The 19535-nt window shown below is 46.0% G+C and overlaps 1 protein-coding gene across 1 annotated transcript in view; it reads left to right on the top strand.

Annotated features, from left to right (window-relative positions):
* Fras1 (Fraser extracellular matrix complex subunit 1) overlaps nt 1–19535 on the top strand; it is a 417436-nt gene that overhangs the window by 255856 nt on the left and 142045 nt on the right. The window contains exons 21-26 of the mRNA XM_036200993.1: nt 4770–4922; nt 5491–5637; nt 12919–13065; nt 15611–15751; nt 16387–16527; nt 18081–18221. Of these exons, the coding sequence (XP_036056886.1) occupies nt 4770–4922; nt 5491–5637; nt 12919–13065; nt 15611–15751; nt 16387–16527; nt 18081–18221 (870 nt within the window). The remainder of the gene's footprint in view (nt 1–4769; nt 4923–5490; nt 5638–12918; nt 13066–15610; nt 15752–16386; nt 16528–18080; nt 18222–19535) is intronic.

Below are 19535 nucleotides of genomic sequence, written 5' to 3'. Positions count from 1 at the left end.
CACTCTGTAATAAAAATGACCTTTTCTGTTTGTTGACTTAAAGCTACAATATCATGTAGTCCTTAAAAACAGTGTTGACTAAATGTCCCTAATGGCATGTGGAGATGGTGATGGGGCTGAGTAGGAAGTGCAGTGAGTCCACACTTCATAGAATCTCATCTGTGTAAAAATCTACATGTGAAAGTTTGTGTCGAAAAAGTATAAAGGAAAATAAAATGTCAACGCTAGTAGTTCTGAACTCTGAAAAGCATTCCTACAGTGGTTTGTTTTTTTGTTTATAGTTTGAGAAATTATTTTTCATATCTTATTCTATAGATGGCTTTGCTGTCAGAGGACTGAAATTATTGAATAGATTTTGAACACAGCAAGGTCCCTCTTCTATGCTGACCACCGCCGCTCAGGCTGGAGCCTTGAGCCAGCTTGCAGGTGGTGCCCGGTGGGACTGGCCACTTGTAGCCCGGTGTCCTGAGTTCCGTGTCTGCCCTAGGGCACAATACTTCTCTGAATGTAAGTCAGAACATTCGTATTGATCCTCAGGCTCTTGTTGCTCTGGTTTCTGGCTTCCTTCCTATATCATCAGTCATTCTGAGGTCTCCCAAGGAATTTTTTTCTAAAAAGATTTTGACTTGAAGCTTATGAAAAAAAAAAAGCCGTTTCCTAGATTTCAGAAATTTATTATTCTTTTTCCCTTGGTTTAATAAAAATCAGTCAGCCAACCCTGATTCACAGCAGGATTCCACCACCTATTTATTTAAGTGGTGTTTTGTTGGGGCTGGTGGGAAGGAGTGGGAAGGGAGGTTTGGGTGAAGGGATTAATACAGGAACTCCCTCAGATTGTTGTTTTGAAATGAATTTATTCATAGGATTGGGTATTCAGTGTGACTTTTTGAACAATAGAATAAATACAGGCAGTGAACAAAAAGAGTTAGAAAGTCCAACTTTTCAAACTGAAGTAGTTATAATCTCCTGTGTAAGGCAGAGCTGTAATCTAACTTGGATGAATGTGACACTCTGGGCAACTCATGGTTGACTTTTATATTTCCAGATGTCATTTATTGATTTCTTCTTTGCCTCTGGGTATTCACTCTATCATGCCTTGTGATATGCCATGGGATTGATGGATGTCTTCCTGTGGCTGCTTTAACACGGAGCTCTGGAAGGGAGCTGGGGCCCTGAGTGATTGCAGCCTGCACTCTTGACACCCTCCCACTGGCTTCTGGGATCTGAATGCACACAGCCAGCTACGTTTGGGTTTGAGGTTTCCACAGAGGTGGTCGGGCGGACAGAAGTTATGGAGGGGTGCATTAGTTACTTTTCTCTTTACTGTGATCAGATACCCAAAAGAAGCGACCTGAGGAAGGACAGGTTTGTTTTGGACTTTTAGCTTTTGGTAATACTCGGAACAGAGAAAAGGCATGGTAGGTAGGAAGAGCTCCATGGGGAAGATATGGCGGCAGAAATGTGGGGTGTCAGAAAATGCTTTGTCTGTAAGCAGGAGACAATGGAGATGAGTGCTGGTGTTCAAGCGTCTTCCCCCCTTTTTATTTAGCTTCTGGCTCCAGCCTGTGAGCATGGTGCCACTCAAATTCAAGATGAGTCTTTTTTGCACATTTAAACATCCCCTGAGCAGTGAGTGGGTCAGGACCCCTTTGGGGTCAAGCAGGAAAACACAAATATCTACATTATGATTCATAACAGTAGCAAAATTACAGTTATGAAGTATCAACAAAAATAATTTTATGATTGGGGGTTGCCGCAACTTGAGACATTAGGAAGATTGAGAACCATTGCCCGAGACAATCCTAGAGGTTGTGGCTCTAAATCTCAAGTTGACGATCAAGATTAACTGGCACAAGGACTGTAATGAATTTTTATACTTATCTGTCCATTGGACATAGAAAGAGGACCGACCAATGTCAGCTCTAGGATAAACTAGGCTAAGAGGAGAGCAAGGACTTCAAGGAGGAAGGCTGGTCAGAAGTGTTGCATGTTGCGGGCTTTCTGATAGGATAACGAGGAATTTTGTCACTTGGAGTCCACTAGAGACCTTGGCAAAACAGTTGTAGACGCTGAAACAGGACACAGCAAAATAGGTGTTAGGAAGGGAAGGAAGCTGGGAGACACGTTAGGTACTCTTTTCTCTGACGGAATATATGACAGGAAGCAAGTCAGAGGAGGAAGGGTTTTACTTTGACAGTTTTAAGGAGACCATGCATTATGGTGGGGGAAAACAGTGGCTTGCTCATGTCTGGGCAATCAGGAGGCAGAGGAAATGACCCTAGAAGCCAGGCTGAACTGTAACCTCAGGGCCTACTCCTCACAAACCCAGCAAACCACCTCCTCCAGCTAGGTCCTCCTTCCAGAAGGTTCCACAACCTGGGAAAACAGTATCACCAACTGAGTGTTCAAACTCAAGAGCTTGCGGGGGTATTTTTCCAACCAAGGCAGTCACAGGTGGTTAGGGAGAGACAGCGGCACAAGATGTTTGTTTGTACAGAAATCCTCTGGGGCCGGAGGTAGTGTGCAGTGCGTTTAGGGTTGGGTCAAGGCTAGAGTGAAGAGGCGGGGGAGAGCACTGAGGACAGAATCCAGCACGTCAGGAGGAATCCAGTGAGGTGGGAAATGGGATAGAAATGAGTGAAGACAGATGTTCCCAGCCAAAAGAGGGCATGATGCCCACGAGCTGAGTGGCGTCGGGCAGAGCACTTGGTGTGGTGTTGTGGCATCTTGGAAGGAGTGGAGAGGATTCCAGGATGGCTGCTGAAAGCAGAAAGGGCAGTTCATGGCCCGACCGAAGCTGGATAATGTCCCGGATATGTATTCTGGTCTTTATGCAAACAGCTTGCAGAGCTCCCCAAATCAGACAAATCAACCTCTTTACTGTATCCTCAGGCTGCTTACTTGGTCCTCAGAGTGTCACCATGGCGACCATTCTTTCTCCTGTCCCTGTCTGAGAAAGCTTCTGTCAGCCACAGCTGTTCTCTAGCCCAACCAAACAGCTGCAAATCTTGTCCACACGTGCCCAGACCCGGAGTACTCTGCCCACACTTGCCCGGAGGAAGACGAGCTCATGGCACCCCAGCCACTGGGGCCTTTTCTAGGTAGTGAGTGTTTCCTGGGCTCCCATCCTCCTAAAACACCAGCTTCATTTGCTCTTATTTTCTGAAGCACTTCAACCTCTTTAGGCATACCTCTAGGGGTGTGCTTCTACCCTAAGAGGGCAGCGCAGGATAAGAACAAAGTGCTTGGCGTTGACACAGCAGTGGGGTGGGGGGTGGGGGGTCAGGGAACAGCCTCCTTCTCATATTTCTCTTAGTGTGGCCGCCATTTCCTTGACAATGTACTGAAGGGCTGTAATAAGGATTCATTTGGCTCCTAGATATCATGTATTGTCTCTAATGCTGGCAGAAGGCTGCCTGCTCTTTGAGACTCCCAGGTTCAGAAGAAGGCCAGGGACCTCAGTTCTGTGTGATGGGAGAAGAGTCGGCATTTTTGAAGAGGGCCCTTTGACTTGACATCTGGGGTGGCAGTAGTGGGTCTCTAGGGCAGTGGTCTCACGCCGGGTAGAGTGCTGCACGGGAATGAGATGTGCTTCCTGTGCTGAGAATATTTGTTGATGATCAACCGTTAAATCAGCAGTTAACATTTCTCCAAAAGCGCAGGAGCCAGATCTCTTCTAGTGGGGATCATGGATGCCATCTGTGTGGCTGACATGGGCTTTTTTTTTTTTTTTTAAGAGCAAATGTGGCCCAGATCACTATCATGACTTACAATGCCAAGAGATGAAACAAGACATCTGAGCCCTGGTAGGGTATGAACAGGTGCAAATAAGTGCTCAGAGTGCCCTGGGGAAAACCCAGAAAGGGCCTAAAACCACAGTCCTTTCGTCTGTCCTTCACCTCAGCCGTTTTCATTTTGGCGGTGATTAGGATCCCCAGGTTTCCTCTGCCGTCCAGGTGAAGGATTGTGGATGAGACTTTGAGGGTCATTCCCGCTTGAAGGCCGAGCAGAGGAAGTGTTCACCCACAATGGGAAGCTGAACCCAATCGAGCTCTTTATTAAAGGATGACTATTAGATGAGTGAGAACAAGAGAGGACCGGCCACACACGATAATTTGTTTTATGGCTTTAATCACAGCTGCTCTGACAGAGCTGCTGAGAACCATCTATCTGGTCATGAAAATGATTTTCCCACTCACAGCCCATCGTTATAATTCTGTCTTCACTTAAAGACTAAAATGTTCAAGCGACTCGATCCAATTATCTCCTAACCTCACTCTCCCCATTTTGAAGGCTCACTGCCGCGCGCTGGCTGGCTCTGAGCCGTGTGCAGGAGTCCCGTGGCAGGCAGGCTGGGGAGCCTGCGCAGTGATGAGGACTCACAGCCCCTCAAGGGCTCTTGCTCCTGGGGGGAGAAGTTACACCTTCTGATCTGGCTGTTCCTGTTGGACTGGCAGGTCCCTCTACTACGTCAAGTATCTGTCAGGCAAAGCCCTAGTACTTGAAGGTCGTTCAATTGGAAAGAAATGAAAACTCAATTGCTGTGCTGTGCCTCTACTACAACCATTTACTAAAACCCTCAAGCCATGATTTCTACAAGCTCAGCTTCTACTTTCCTAGGGTGCAGCCTCCGGGGCTCCTCTCTAGATGGCTGAGCTGCGGCTGTGGTATCGACATCCTCCCCCCACCCCCTCCGCTACCCTGTGGTGTGCTGATTAGACCTTGGCACATGAGCATGAGTGCTTGATTCTCTCTTCTTCCCTCTCCAGACTGCCATCCCCTGTGCCAGCACTGTGTGGCTAACCTCCATGACACAGGGAGTGTCTGCCTAAAGTGCCAGCATGCCCGCCACCTGCTGCTCGGGGATCACTGTGTTACTGACTGTCCTCCTGGACACTATGCAGAGAGGGGCACTTGTCAAAGTGAGTAAGTGCTGGACTGGTGGGGGATTTGGGGTGCTGAGGAAGTTCTTTTGGCATCACAGGAGGCTTTGGTGTCTCAAAGAGAAAGGAGGCTGGAAGCATGGTGCGGGTGGGGCTGCAGCCTGGCCCGGGGAGGCGAGTGCTCTGTTTGAAGTCTTCATCTCCACATGTTGGTCGGGGGAGGGGGCACCTTCATTGCCTCCTCACTGCTGGCACAGACTACCGGAACAAGCCAGTTAAGGAAGGAGGAGTTTACTTTGTCTTTCAGTTGGGGGGCCTGAGCTTGAGACGACTGGTTCCTCTGCATCCCCACTTGGGAAGCAGAGAGAAATGAACGCAGGTACTCCATTTATGTTTTCTTCTGTGGTCAGCCCAGGGCCTCAGCCCATGCAATTTAAACTACATCATCCCACCTCACTGAGCCTAACCTAGAAGCTCTGCCACAAGCATCCACAGAGATTTGTCCTCTGTGAGAGTCTAGAGCACGGTGGATTGACGCTATTCAATGTCACAAGGAGAGCATCCAGGTTCACCTGTCTGTTTCACGTGTGTCTTTTTCCCTTTGTAGGATGTCATTCTTCCTGCAGAAGCTGCCAGAGTGGAGGGCCTTTCTCCTGCTCCTCCTGTGACACTGGGCTGGTTCTGACCCACCTTGGCACCTGCAGCACCGCCTGCTTCCCCGGGCATTACATGGATGATAACCAAACTTGCCAGCGTAAGTTTCCTGAACTGTCTCCCCTGCTGCCCTTCTGGGCGTTTGGAAGAAATGTGAAGTTTTTCTGTTTTTCTTCCCCCCCCCCCCCCCCCCCAGCCTTTATCTCATAGAAGAAAGGAAGCTAATCTGCAAAGGCAGTATGGATACCATTAGCAGACCATGGCTTAGATGTCAGCCCAGTTGAAGGTGCTTCTCTTTCTAAGTGGTGGCTGTGTGATCTTGGGCAAGTCATTTAACATCTCCTTTTCAGTTATCTCCTACAAAGTAGAAGTGTCGGTCCATTTCATCTTTATGGTTATCTGAACAATCCAGCCCTTTAATCCTGGGCAGTGAAAGGAGCATAGTGCACGGTCAATGGACCAGGCGCATCTGTGATTTAATTTATCTTCTATCTTTATCTATTGGTACTGGCAGCGTGCAAGGTGTCACACGTAAAATAGTTCTGCTTCCTCCCGAAATACTAGTCATTCTGTCCTTGTACAAGAGTTACATGTAGAGATGTCATCTCAGACAAGTATGGCTCTGATTAATGACACTGAATCAGACATAAAGACTTTGGATATATTAGAGAACTGGTCTGGAAAATGATGAGGACATTCTTCACAGATGAAGGAGCAGACAGGCACTGAGGCTGCTTACATTATTTCAGTTACTGAAAGTCACTCAAAACCTGTCATCCTGGGGTGGGAGGGATGGCCCAGCAGTGGCAAGCACCTGCTGTTCTTGCTAAGGGCCTGGGTGTGGTTGCCAGCACACACATGGAGCCTTGCAACCGTCTGTTACTTCATTTCCAGGAGACTAGATGTCCCCTTTTGGCCTCCATGGACACTGAACACATGTAGTACTCATACATACATGTGAGAAAGCCCTCTGTAAATAAAAATAAATAAATCCTTAAATATTTGTTATACCTTTGAAAATCACAGTGAATATTTCCATTTTATGTTGTAGGAATTCTCATGTTGAAGGCATTATAGACTAGTGGCTTTAAGGAGTCTCTAGAGTTGGGGGACTCTAGAAGTTTAAGTACTAATGCCACTCGCCAGTATTATGCCCATAAGCAAGCCAATTCACCTTTTTTTATTAAGAGATTTTCTATTCATTTTACATACCATCCACAGATTCCCCTTCCTCCCTCCTTCTACCCCCAGCCTTCCCTCCCAACCCACCTCCCATTCCCACCTCCTCCAAGGCAAGTCTTTCTATAAAGGGGGGGTATCTCAGTTACTTTCTTGTTGCTGTGATAAAAATACCCTGACAAAGGGAGAGAGGGTTTATTTAGGCATACTGTTCCAGAGGGATACAGTCCATCATGAAGGAAAAGACCTGTAGCACGCAGCCAGGTCATGGTGGTGGTAACAGAAGGCTGGTTGGTTGCATTGCATCCACATTCAGGAAGCAGAGAGTGAACAGGAAGTGGGGCTGGGCTGTGAAATCTCAAGGGCCACCCTCAGTGACCCAGTCATTCCAGTGAGGCTCCACTTCCTAAAATTTCCACAACCTTCCCAAACAACTGCCAACTGAGTACCACATGTAAGCCTATGGAAGTCATGTCTCAATCCAGCTGCCGTGGGGGAATTATAATAGTAGCTGCATCCTGATACTGTAGCACTTAACACAGACCCTAGCAGACAGCATGATTTCTTTCACCACAAATAAGTTACTGATATCAAGTCCATCGGGAATGAAAAGCTAGCCATTCAATAAAAGATGCTTTTATAGATACAGACAAGAAGAATGGTACCACGTCTAGTTCACTGAATTATGTCTCAGCATTTGTATTTGTAGGGAAGCTGTATAACACCCAGAATTTTGCATCATCTGTTGAAGTACCAGAGATAGGAACTTCTTGTGTACCAATGGGAAGATTTCCTCATATTTGTAGCAAAACTTGGTATATATCAGCTGTCTGCCAGGCCTGGCATATTCTGTAATATGGCTGAGGCAGGAATGAAATACTTGCATTTCTATTCAAGAGCAAGAGAGCGTTTGTTGGTGGAGAAATGGTGACTTGGAGTTATGAGGCTCTCCACAGCCTCAGGATCACAGAAGCAGAAACTCAAAGGACTCCAGAAGATCCCTTGTATGAAGTGTAGGTGACAAAAGCGTGTTGCCTTGCAATGCTTTTCCCTGGGGAAGCCTTCCCTGTGCTGCAGGGTCCCCTGTGCACAAACGGACGTGCTACTGTGGAGAGGGGATTTCTCGGAGCATTCCCATTAAATTCGGACTCTCCTAACTTTCATCCTCAAGTTTCAGTCTGCTATAACTGACTAAAATATGCCCATAATGGGGCTGAGTTTCTGTTATGTGAAAACAAACAAAACAGCATCAGTCACGGCCCTTTGTGGCGTTCATTATTACAGGTAATTATACCGTGCCACCTTTAGAAACCGTATGCTAAAGGGATTGTAACCAGCATTGTGGGAAGCAGTGTGTTGCTAAAGAAAGTCTGCCCTGGGGAACTCACAAGGTTCTGTTTGAAGAAGTATTTAGGAAGTGTTCTCTATTAACTCTGGAATTTAAGAGTAACCAGATGAGGTAGGAACTCTGATAAGAAGCCGCTCAGTGCTTGACCCATATTGCTTTGGGTTGAAGAGTTCCAGTACCTGAGCCAGCCTTGAACCCAGAGCAGGGACAGGGGAGGGAAAGAAGCCACCTCCCCTGTTGGGAGGCGTGGTTGACCTGTTTGTTCTGACTGGCTCTAGAATTCCTCTATGGAGCAATAAAGAATAAGCCCTCTCCCTCGTTCGTATATCTGCCTTTCAGCGTTTGTGATTAAATCATTTCTCCCCTGGACTTCGTTCGGGGCAGAGCTGCAGCCGGTGGAGTGTGAAAGCAGAGGGGAAGGGCATTTTTCAGACCTGAGTTGAGTCGCCTATCAAGAGACCATGAGCTCCACATGCTGTGAGGTCCTCACTTACTGAATAAAGGCACTCGTATCTGCTCCCTTTAATGATTTCTGAGGCCAGTATCTCAACCTCCGAGAGCTGCCTCTGATTCTCTCAGTGAGGGCCCCCTGACATGGCTGCATCAGGATGCACCTTTATGTAGTCTGGATATATGATATAGAGAACACCCAGCCACAAGCATCTTTGGGTGGGGAAACTGAGGCCCAAGAGACTGTGGCATGTGTGGGACAACCATGTGAAGGACAAGCACGGCCATTTGCAGATGGCCTGGGAAGGAAGGAGAGGAAGCAGCTGAAGACAGAGATGGTGGCCACCTGCTCCTCAGTGTGACATGCTGCATCCCTGCACATTCTCCATAAAGTCTTCTAGGATTCAGAGTGCTCACCATAAATGGACTTCTTTTGGTAGTCACTAAAGGGGCTGAGTTGTGCATTAAGGTCCCTGGAGGAAGGGCCGATTGAATAGAAAGATTAAGGAGCCTGGACACAGATGGCAGTAAGCCACATCCAGTCCTCAGCTGTCAGGATAGGGAAGTAGCCTTGAGCCCCGGCAGAGGAACTGGCACTTGGATCTGACGGTGCATCCATCCCCTTGTCAAGTAGGAAGATCCAAAGGCTATTTAGGTGTGTGCAAGGCTTCTCAGCTTAAACTTATGCATGTCAGTATCTTTAGTGGCCGTGTTCCAGTTTTAATTGATATGAAGCCTTTGATCAACTAAATAGGTCAGGTGGTTTGCCTGTAGGAACCGCTGTCCATGCCACACTTCCTCATCCTGTGTGTGTTCACTTGGTTTAAGAGCGTGAATGTGTGACTGTTCTTTCTTTCTCTTAGTTTATTTTTTGAGATTATCAGATAATTACATAATTCCCCCTTTCCCTTTCCTCACTCCACACCATTCCACACACCCCTCCTTGATCTCTTTCAGATTTGTGGCCTATTTTTTCACTGCTTGTTGACATATGTAGATGTTGTATGTTCTAGATTTTGTCAAATTGACAATGAACGCTAACCATGATGACTTACCGTTCAGTGTCCTCATGGGCCCTTTGAGCTGTGGTATATGTCACACCCTCCCTCCTGTTCAGGGATGAATAAAACACACCATATGTAACCACAGTCAGTGAAAAAAATTAATGCTTTGCATCTCCTGATGAAATCCAAGTACGTAAGTGCACACACACACATATTCCTGAATACATGAGTATAACCTGCTCAGTCTGTATAATGTTACTTCCATGTGTGATCTTTCTGAAGTTATGCTTATTTCGCTTGATTACTTCAGATTTATTTCCTCTAGTTTAAAAAAAAACAAACCTGAATTCTTATTGCTCTAATTGTAAGACATAACTGAACGTATTTCCCATATTGGTATAAATGTGGTGTATTAAAATATCATGAGCCATTAGTTTCTTTGAAGTCATTAATAAAAATACAGATCAAATAAAACCTTATATCTTGATCACTGTAATGTCCTACTAGGAAATCTTTTACCAAATTCAAAAATATACCAATCAATTTTGAATATGCAGCTCAACTTTCTTCAAAGGTATCTACAGGTTTTTTGGCTCTATTTTATCTGTGGTGTGTGTGTGTGTGTGTGTGTGTGTGTGTGTGTGTGTGTGTGTGTGTGTGTTCGTGCATGCATATGATCTTATGTGTTTGTGTGTGCACTTGCCTGTGCATGAATGTGTGTGGGTGTGCCTGTGGAAGCCAAGATCAGTGCCAGATACCTTCCTCAGTCCCTTTCCACCTTGTTTATTGAGAGGGAATTTCTCATTGAACCTGGAGCCTGTGAGCTCGGGGCATCCTTCGCCTCTGCCTCTCCAGCACTGGGGTTACAGGTATGCCCTGCCAAGCCTAGATTTCGCACTCCAACCCTCCCACACCTCACTGATAAATATTCTTAAGTTTATCTCGGGCATCTTTATTAAGTGCTTTGCTGAAATCAAAATCGGTTCATAGAAATTCTAGCCATAAAAAATTTAGTCCATATTAATTTTCAACAGATGAAATATTCTTTTCTAGTTATTCTAAACTATCTGTTTGAGAATCCAACCTAGAATTTTCTTAGCACCCCAAATTACAAATCTTCATATTCAAATGAATATTTTATGACAGTAGCTGTAGGTAAAGCAGGAGTATTTAGTTCCTTTATTTTGTAGGTAAGTAATTTCCCTGAATTGTGTTGCATTCTTTGATATGGTATAGACCTAAAATGTACAGTAGCTAACTCTCTATACTCAATACTTGTTCACTCTAAAATATGCTTTGAGTAAATTTTAGAATGAGGCAGAGGTGCTGGTGTGTGTGTGTGTGTGTGTGTGTGTGTGTGTGTGTACACGTGCGCATGTGTGAAATACGTGGCTTCTTTCATTATAGAACAGGTATTTATTGAGTATGTCTTACATGACAGAGAACCAGCTCAGTGATATGGAATATTTAAAGGAATAAAACAAAACTGGTCTTTGGCTTCCTGCGTCCCATAGCTGAAATGACACAAATGTCAAAGAAACAATCTCTTGAATAAACACTGTTGCATATACCAGGACGGAGATGCAGGATGGAAGCGTTCTAGAATGAGAGTCCAGAAAAGCATTCTGGAAGGCAAGGCCGATGAGTCAGAGTTAAACATAAGTGAGCCAGTGGTTATATAAAGGGGGCAGAAAGAGCGGAAGGAAGGTGGAGGAAGATTTGTAGAAATGCTGACCAGAAACTGTCTAGGATTTAAGGAAAATCCAGCAGGGAGGACTGAGTGAGAGTACTCCAGCAGGGAGGACTGAGTGAGAGTATTCCAGCAGGGAGGACTGAGTGAGAGTGCTCCAGCAGGGAGCTCTGTGTGAGAGTGCTCCAGCAGGGAGCTCTGTGTGTGAGTGCTCCAGCAGGGAGCTCAGTGTGAGAGTGCTCCAGCAGGGAGCGCTCTGAGAGTGCTCCAGCAGGGAGCTCTGTGTGAGAGTGCTCCAGCAGGGAGCTCTGTGTGAGAGTGCTCCAGCAGGGAGGACTGTGTGAGAGTGCTCCAGCAGGGAGGACTGAGTGAGAGTGCTCCAGCAGGGAGGACTGAGTGAGAGTGCTCCAGCAGGGAGGACTGTGTGAGAGTGCTCCAGCAGGGAGGACTGAGTGAGAGTGCTCCAGCAGGGAGGACTGTGTGAGAGTGCTCCAGCAGGGAGGACTTGTGTGAGTGCTCCAGCAGGGAGCTCTGTGTGAGAGTGCTCCAGCAGGGAGCTCTGTGTGAGAGTGCTCCAGCAGGGAGGACTGAGTGAGAGTGCTCCAGCAGGGAGGACTGAGTGAGAGTACTCCAGCAGGGAGGACTGTGTGTGAGTGCTCCAGCAGGGAGCTCTGTGTGTGAGTGCTCCAGCAGGGAGGACTGTGTGTGAGTGCTCCAGCAGGGAGGATTGTGTGAGAGTGCTCCAGCAGGGAGGACTGTGTGTGAGTGCTCCAGCAGGGATCTCTGGGTGAGAGTACTCCAGCAGGGAGGACTGAGTGTGAGTGCTCCAGCAGGGAGGACTGAGTGAGAGTACTCCAGCAGGGAGGACTGTGTGAGAGTGCTCCAGCAGGGAGGACTGAGTGAGAGTGCTCCAGCAGGGAGGACTGTGTGAGAGTGCTCCAGCAGGGAGGACTGAGTGAGAGTGCTCTGGTAGTGATGATTCGTGACAGTACTCCAGCAGGGGGATAGTAGCCTGGGTTCATCTCCACACTGGACATGAGAAAAGCATACGGTTTCTAACGTTTGGTTGGAGAGTTTGAACATGAGTGAACAGCTAGATGAGGGTGGACGAAGGAAAGACTCAGGATAGACGCCACGGTTTCCAACATGGCTGACTGCGTAGAAGGAGCAGTGGCGATTGTTGGGCTGCAGAGATGAAAGCAAACCGGTTTGTGGCATGCCCCAAATGCATCAATGATGTACCTGGCTGCAGAGAGTTACAACTGGGTAAGCCAATAAACCAGATCACATCCAAGTCCAAAGTCTTAAAATACAGGATTTCACATTCTCCACCATAAAATTGCCACCTAAAAATAATGTGTCTGTAATATAAATGATGGGAGGGGGCTTAATTTTTTAAGCAATGCTCAAATAAAGCCATTGGTCTTCGAGTCAGTATGAATTCTGTTGCTAAATCACATAACAGTTTAGGTATGGGACTCTTGTCCTTGGATTTATATTCATCTCTGAGACAATGGATTACCTTCTTCTATTTTGGAAAATAAAGCTGGTGTTTTCTGCGTCTGTTGCTCACAGAGGAAGGTTATGGGCCATAATTAAAGAGCAGGTTGGAGAGGGCTTTTTTCTGAGGCGGCATCTGTCTAGCTTTGCTCAGTGTCTCCGTATTTGTGGTTGTAATCATCTGGTCATTTCCTTCTCCTCTGCACTCAGCATGCAACACGCATTGCAGAAGCTGTGATTCACAGGGCAGCTGTACCTCCTGCCGAGATCCAAGCAAGGTCCTGCTCTTTGGAGAATGCCAGTACGAGACCTGTGCCCCCCAGTACTATCTTGACATCTCTACCAAGACTTGCAGAGGTAAAGCTTTTCCTGGGCTGTGTGAGGATTCTTTTATTTAGGGGTGTTCCTTTATTCTACCTCATCATAGGCACTTTCTTCAGATGTTTCCCACTTTCTGTGAGGATGGCAACAATGATGTGTACATGCATGCATTCATTCATGCATTTATGCATCCATACTGTATCTGGCATTGGTAAATAGACAGAGGTCGCAAATGGCAAACAAAATCTTAACTTGTATTTGTTCATAGACGTGCTTTGCTTGGGCCATCTAATGTCCTGGTGTGTTGAAGTTTTGATTATCTCTTTTCACACCAGAAATATCACATGTAACACTTGAGATTTTCCATTTCTTTTGAAAAATTCCAAAATGTGATAATAGTAGAAATACATTGCTATAGTACAACTCTAGGTTAGATCTCACAGCTCCCATACCTGCTTCGCCACAGTCCCCTCTGTTCCCTGTCTTACACTAGGGCTCTTCTGAAGATGTCCATTACCTCCCTGGGCCTGTGAGTGTGTTTGCATTTGCAGCCCTGATTTGCTTTGACTGTGAGCTTAATGAAGTCCAGCGTTATGTCTCGATTGTTATTTCTCCTTAGCATACTCAAATGTGTAAAAACAGCACGTTTCTTTTCCTGGTTCATCAGTAGCTGGACTTCTTATGGCCGAGTTCAGCAGGGAAAGAACAGTGTTTGACTGTTTTCCTTATCTCCTCTTGGGCCAGCTTCTCTCCATGTTTCCTTCTAACTCCCTGGTTCTGGCAGAGACGGTCTATCTCCAAAACAGAGGTCAAATGCCTATCAAGTAAACCCGGGAAGCTCTCAGCCGCACCCCCCCCCCCCCCCCCCCCCCCCCCCGCCCCATGCGCACACTTTCCATTCTAAGAATCTCGACTTGGTTGTCAACTTAGGTGGTCTTCCGTGTTCACGACCACAGGAGCTTTTGTGCTCTTTCTAACCAGGGGCTGTCAGTTTGTGGTGAAAAACCAAGTTCTTTCAGATCCTCCACCTTGTACATGATTTCATGACTGTGCTGGGTTTCAAGGCTCTGTTTTTAGTCATTTTCCCTCAGGACCAATTCAACCAAATAAATGAAGGAGATTAATTTTATAAACCTTCAGAGCACATGTCCCGTCTTGTGCATGTACCTGCTACCTAAGGACTCAGAAATACTGTGTGAAGGAAGAGAGATGAGTCCTTCCAGCTTCATAGCTGGGTAGGAAAATGGGCTTGAGAGAGAGCCTTGAGTGGAAATATGTTCTCTAAGAAAAACAGTTGCTCAACAAACCTCTTTTGAGCTGCTGATGTATACTGGGCATTGTGCTTGCCTAGTTATTGTAATAGAAGCCAGGAACCCATGGTGCATGCTGTACCACTGAGCTCCACCTCCAGCCTCTGTGCTGATTGTTTACATTCATTATTTCATTTTGTCTCTCCAGTGGCCTTAGGAAATGGGTACTAGTGTGTGTGTAATTCAAGCTCCAACAAATTAAGGAAAATAGGAAAATGCAGAGGAAACGCAGCAAAGTGATCTTTTAATAGACTTGCCCAACTTCAAAACTCACAATACTTCACCAAGCTGTTACCTCCCATCACCCAGGTATAGAAGAGCAGCTAGAACATCACCTCTTGAACACGAGCTGTCCAATCACGTCAGTTTTTCCTGGGACATCAAAAATGTCAGCCACAAACATGATCGTAATTATAACAGCAGATCACCAATAAGAGAAGCAACATGCTTCCCTGGGCCCCAGCCCTCAAGACTCCCAACCCAATAGATCCGAGGCTGAGCCTGATGAATAGTTTTAACTATCTCCCTGGACTGTTGAGGTTCACATCCAAGGCTGGCCTTCCTGCAGCACACGCTCTTTGATGCCAGAGTCTGCATGGCTCACTTTTATGTTCTCCAGAGGCAGTGAACTGTCCCTATAGGTGCTTGTTGAACAAAGGGCATTCAAACAACTTGGTTCTGCCCTAAATCAGGTCTTCAACTGTCCAACATCCCCTTCTCTTTGGAGAGTTCCTTTACACCTCGTTTGTTCTTTCTCTTGTGCGGCCTGCATCAGGTTTTAAACAGGAAGAGGCAGGAGTCTGGTGTCAGAGGTGGCAGCAGCATTGTTAGTTACGTCTGTGACATCTCTGTACCTCGTGAGCCCTGAGTGTTTGGAGGAGGTCAGGATTCGGTCTGTGGGGCTACCTTGCTCCCTAGGGTAGGTTTGGCATGAAGAGCTGGGGTAGCGTCAGGCTGATGTGTGCCCCTGGAATAAAGCCAAGTTGCTCTGACTCTTCAGCAGCAACCATGTTGACAAGTAGGCTCTGCACAGGCTTGGGCTGCTCCTTGTACATGCCCGCGTCTGACATAATTAGGAAACGCTAAACCTCAGAGAAGCATTTAGACACCTACAAGTCAGGGCTCTGTTATAGCTCGCTTATCTGCTTATCTGCCACCTTGTGCTGTCCTCATATTACCTCATGGCCACAGACCGTGGCCTCCTCCTAAGTGCGTTGCTGCAACTAACGAAGGATGGAAAGGAAACCGATCTAACGTAGACTTTCTTCTAGAGTGTGATTGGAGTTGCAATGCCTGTAGTGGGCCTCTTCGAACAGACTGCCTGCAATGCATGGATGGCTATGTTCTCCAAGACGGTGTGTGCATGGAGCAGTGCTCACCAGAGTACTACCGAGACTCGGGCTTCTGTAAGCGTAAGTGTCTATCTATGGTTTCTACAGAGCCCAGGGCTAATTTTCTTTTGGCCTTTCTGCTGGTCCTGGCTTCCTTCCTCAGGGCTATCTTTGTTATCAGTGACAAGTCCCTTTTCCTTCACCTGCACCCTTGTAGACATATGCTCAAATCTGATGTCAGTATGACAACCATGGAGTTATATGCCCACACAAACATATTTATTCAGCTCTTAATTTCAGTTTCCTTTAACACTTAACAACCCTGTTCTCTAGATAGAAAACTGTGTATACCTAGGAATCTGAACCAATGGAAAGACTGATAAATAATTATAATAGAAATAAATATTGGCCAATCACTTTAGTTCTTATCTAGCGTTTTCCATTAGGTGATCCACAACTCCCTTGGAGGAGTTTGGGACAGTGTTTTCACTTCTGTTACGTAGGAAGAACATGAGGTTTGTAGAGGTAGAGTGCCTCGTCCCAGGTCCTCCACCGATAGTTGTAGCAGTCACAACCAGGAGCCAGGGTCGCTCACTCCTCCTGGAGCGCTTTGCCTAGTGTAAGGGTCTTATTGCTACCTGACCCTTGCCGTAAGTGCCCAGAGCCTACTTGGAAAGTTACATGGATTCCTGTTGACTTAACTTTCTATCTTTCAGGCTGCAAGAGCCACTGTCTCGAGTGCCAAGGTCCCCATGAGTGCACACGCTGTGAAGAGCCATTTCTTCTCTTCCAAGCCCAGTGTGTCCAAGAATGTGGGAGAGGATACTTTGCAGATCATGCAAGACACCAATGCATAGGTAACTTGAGTCTTTGCTGAGTGCTTTGGGAAAAACTCGGGGAGCCAGTAAGTCACATGCACTGATTCTCAGGTAACCATGAGCATCTAACATAGACTCAGGATAAAGGTCAGGGAGCCTGGTCTAAATAATTGATAGCTTCCCATGTGTGTCTGCCAAGTGCTGGTTAAACAGGATACAGGAATACAGCCCAATAATTCTCTCACAGGAATCAATATTGTCCCTAAAGGTCTTTGTGGGAATGAGGCCAACATTTTATGGAATGCAAAACTTATATTGAATGGCTGTGAAGCACCCATTAAGAGTGGATCAGCCATATTGATATGGGCATAGAATTTTCAGCATGTAGACTAAATCGTTCATGACCCCAATATTGATATTATAGCTTTGAAGAATAGGATTTAGGCAGTAATTTAGTGAGAAATACTGGAGCTTTTATTATTAAACTGAAGTTAAACCCAAAGTCTTAACCTCCTTGTCATATGGGGTCATCCAAGAACAATTCCCATTTGCTCTCATTTCTATTGAAACCTGTTGCCCAGTGCACCCACTAGAAAGAATGCTTGGTATTTCATACTAATGCCATTAAGAAGCACAGGTAACCTGAGTCTTTGCTGAGTGCTTTGGGAAGAACTCATTGAGTTTTACATTTCTCTGCATGTTCTTCCTCTTTAATATCTCATTTAATATGCACAATGACTTGGAGAAATATGATAGACAGTAAGAATCCTGTTTTACAAGCATGAAAACAAAAGAGACTTTGAAGTGTTAAACCCTAGATTTTTGCTTCCAGTCCAGGGCCCTTTATGTTGTCCTGTATAGCTTCACCATAATAAATCCCAACTAAGGAAGCAGGACAATTAGGCACGAAGCACTCTGTCTTCTCAAAGGTTGTTACCTTGATCCAGAGAAGAAGCCCTATGGTTCTTGCAATAGCTGGCTCTCTGGATGCAGTTAATACTCCTGTCACGGTCCTCACGCTGCAGCGACAGAGCTGTTATAGTAATGATCACAGGAAGGGTGAGGAGTGCTGAGGAGTGCTGGAGCAGAACAGTTGAGCCCTTCCAGGGTTCCCGGCACTTCAGATTTCAGAGCCTGTAATCCCCAACTGCTGTCTGTATCAGGTTCTATTTCTACTCTCGTGGTCAGGACAAGAACATTGCAGCCCAGACCATAAGAGACACTTGTCCAGGGTCACACTGGTAAGAGGTGGAGAAGGAATGATACACCAGAGGAGCCCATGCTCTCAGTCTCTCTAAACACCGCCTCTTACAAGCCAGTAAGCCTTTTAGAACACCGGGCCATATGCGGTGTTCTTTAGATGATGTTGTATAAATTGAGCGGTGGACCTCGCAATTCCATTTCCTCCTGATGGGAGATTGGCTCCCTACAAATATCAGCAGGGAAACCGCATTCCCTTTTGTTGCAAGGAGGGGGGCATTTATTTGTTGCTGGTGCTTTAGCTCTTCTGGTTGCTGTCCCTTTCTGTCCCTGTGTGGTCCTACCAGGGGGTGTGCCTCAGCCGTGCCTTACATGTGTTTTCTCCTTGGCAGTCTGTCCTCGGGGATGCTTGCAATGCAGCCACAGAGATCGGTGTCACTTCTGTGGCCATGGCTTTTTTCTGAAGAGCGGTGTTTGCATGCCCACCTGTGTCCCCGGTTTCTCTGCCCACTCATCTAACGAAAGCTGTGCTGGTAAGTTCGTCTCTGCTGGTTATCCAGTGATGTTAGCAGTCATTTCTCTGTGCCGATGATGGTCTCCAGATATGGATGACACCTGTTCTGGACAACTCAGCATTCCTGGGGGGTGGAAACCCCTGGTGCTACCTAAGGCGCTGTTTGTAACACATAGGTAATAAGGAAAACCTAACTCCTAATTTCCTTGATCTTGGGATAAAAGAAGTGATCTGCACCTTAAAAGTCCTAACTATCAGAGAAGAAATGTGGTGTAAGCTTAGATGTGTTCTTGAATTGCGGCCATGCTTTGGGAAATCATGTATATATTACATGTCTAATGCATTGCTTGTGTTCATGGGAACTTGTTTAGCTAATTCTGCCAAGGTACAGCAGTGCATCTTTTATGCACACAGTGGAGAGAAGTTCTAAATGCATAGTGTGAGGAGACTGCTCCATTAACTGCAGGTGTTTGAAGTCAATCGATTGGAAGGTGCTCTATTAGGAACAGTCTGTCCCAACACAGAACAGACATCTCACTTTAAAAAGCAAAGAGGAATGAATTTAAATTCAGACCAGTTTTGAACCCTGTAAGATTTTTAGGCATATAAAGCTTGAGGGTTGTACATGGCCTAGAGTTCTCTGCATTTTGTTAATGAATAACATGAAGGGTTTTTGGTTTTTTTGACAATAATGAGGATTGAATCTAGGGCTTTATGCATGCGAGGCTAGTTCAACCCTTGAGCCACAACCCCAGCATTGACACGGGATGTTTTTTTAATACTAACAGCCAAACACATATCTGTCTCCATAGTTTTGCTCTCCAAAGATATTAGAGTTTTTAAAAAGAAAATTAATATCTCTGGTCTCCTTTATGGGAATTTTCCTGGGACCTTCAAGTGCTTGTGAGTCGACTAAAGACTCTTGGGATACCACACATGTCAACTTGTGAAAGTGGATTTCACTTTCATTAGAATAACTTCATGTAGAAGTCACCCCCATGAAACTTGGCTTTCCCAAGTTGTCCCTCTGTGACCTAGTTGTAGAAGGGAGCTAACACTGCCAGATAAAGACCTTCCCAAAATACTTTGCAGTAGAAAAGATCAGTTCTACATTGTTGTTGAAGACCCTCATCCATCAGATGTTTCATGTGGACAGAGACAATCAAAATTTTATGACACTGTGTATGCACTTCCGGGAATTCTGACTCTGAACCTTTCCTCTCTGGATTAACTGGGACTCTTCTAGGCATGATGTCAGACACCTGTCTCTGCTTACTCTCGACGGATCTGATGTGACAAGTGTGTCAGGGCAAGACTGTGGTCTTCAAACCTG

The sequence above is a fragment of the Onychomys torridus genome, chromosome 10 (genome assembly GCF_903995425.1).
Source record: "Onychomys torridus chromosome 10, mOncTor1.1, whole genome shotgun sequence".
NCBI lineage: Eukaryota > Metazoa > Chordata > Mammalia > Rodentia > Cricetidae > Onychomys > Onychomys torridus.
This window is presented reverse-complemented; position numbering and strand designations above follow the sequence as displayed.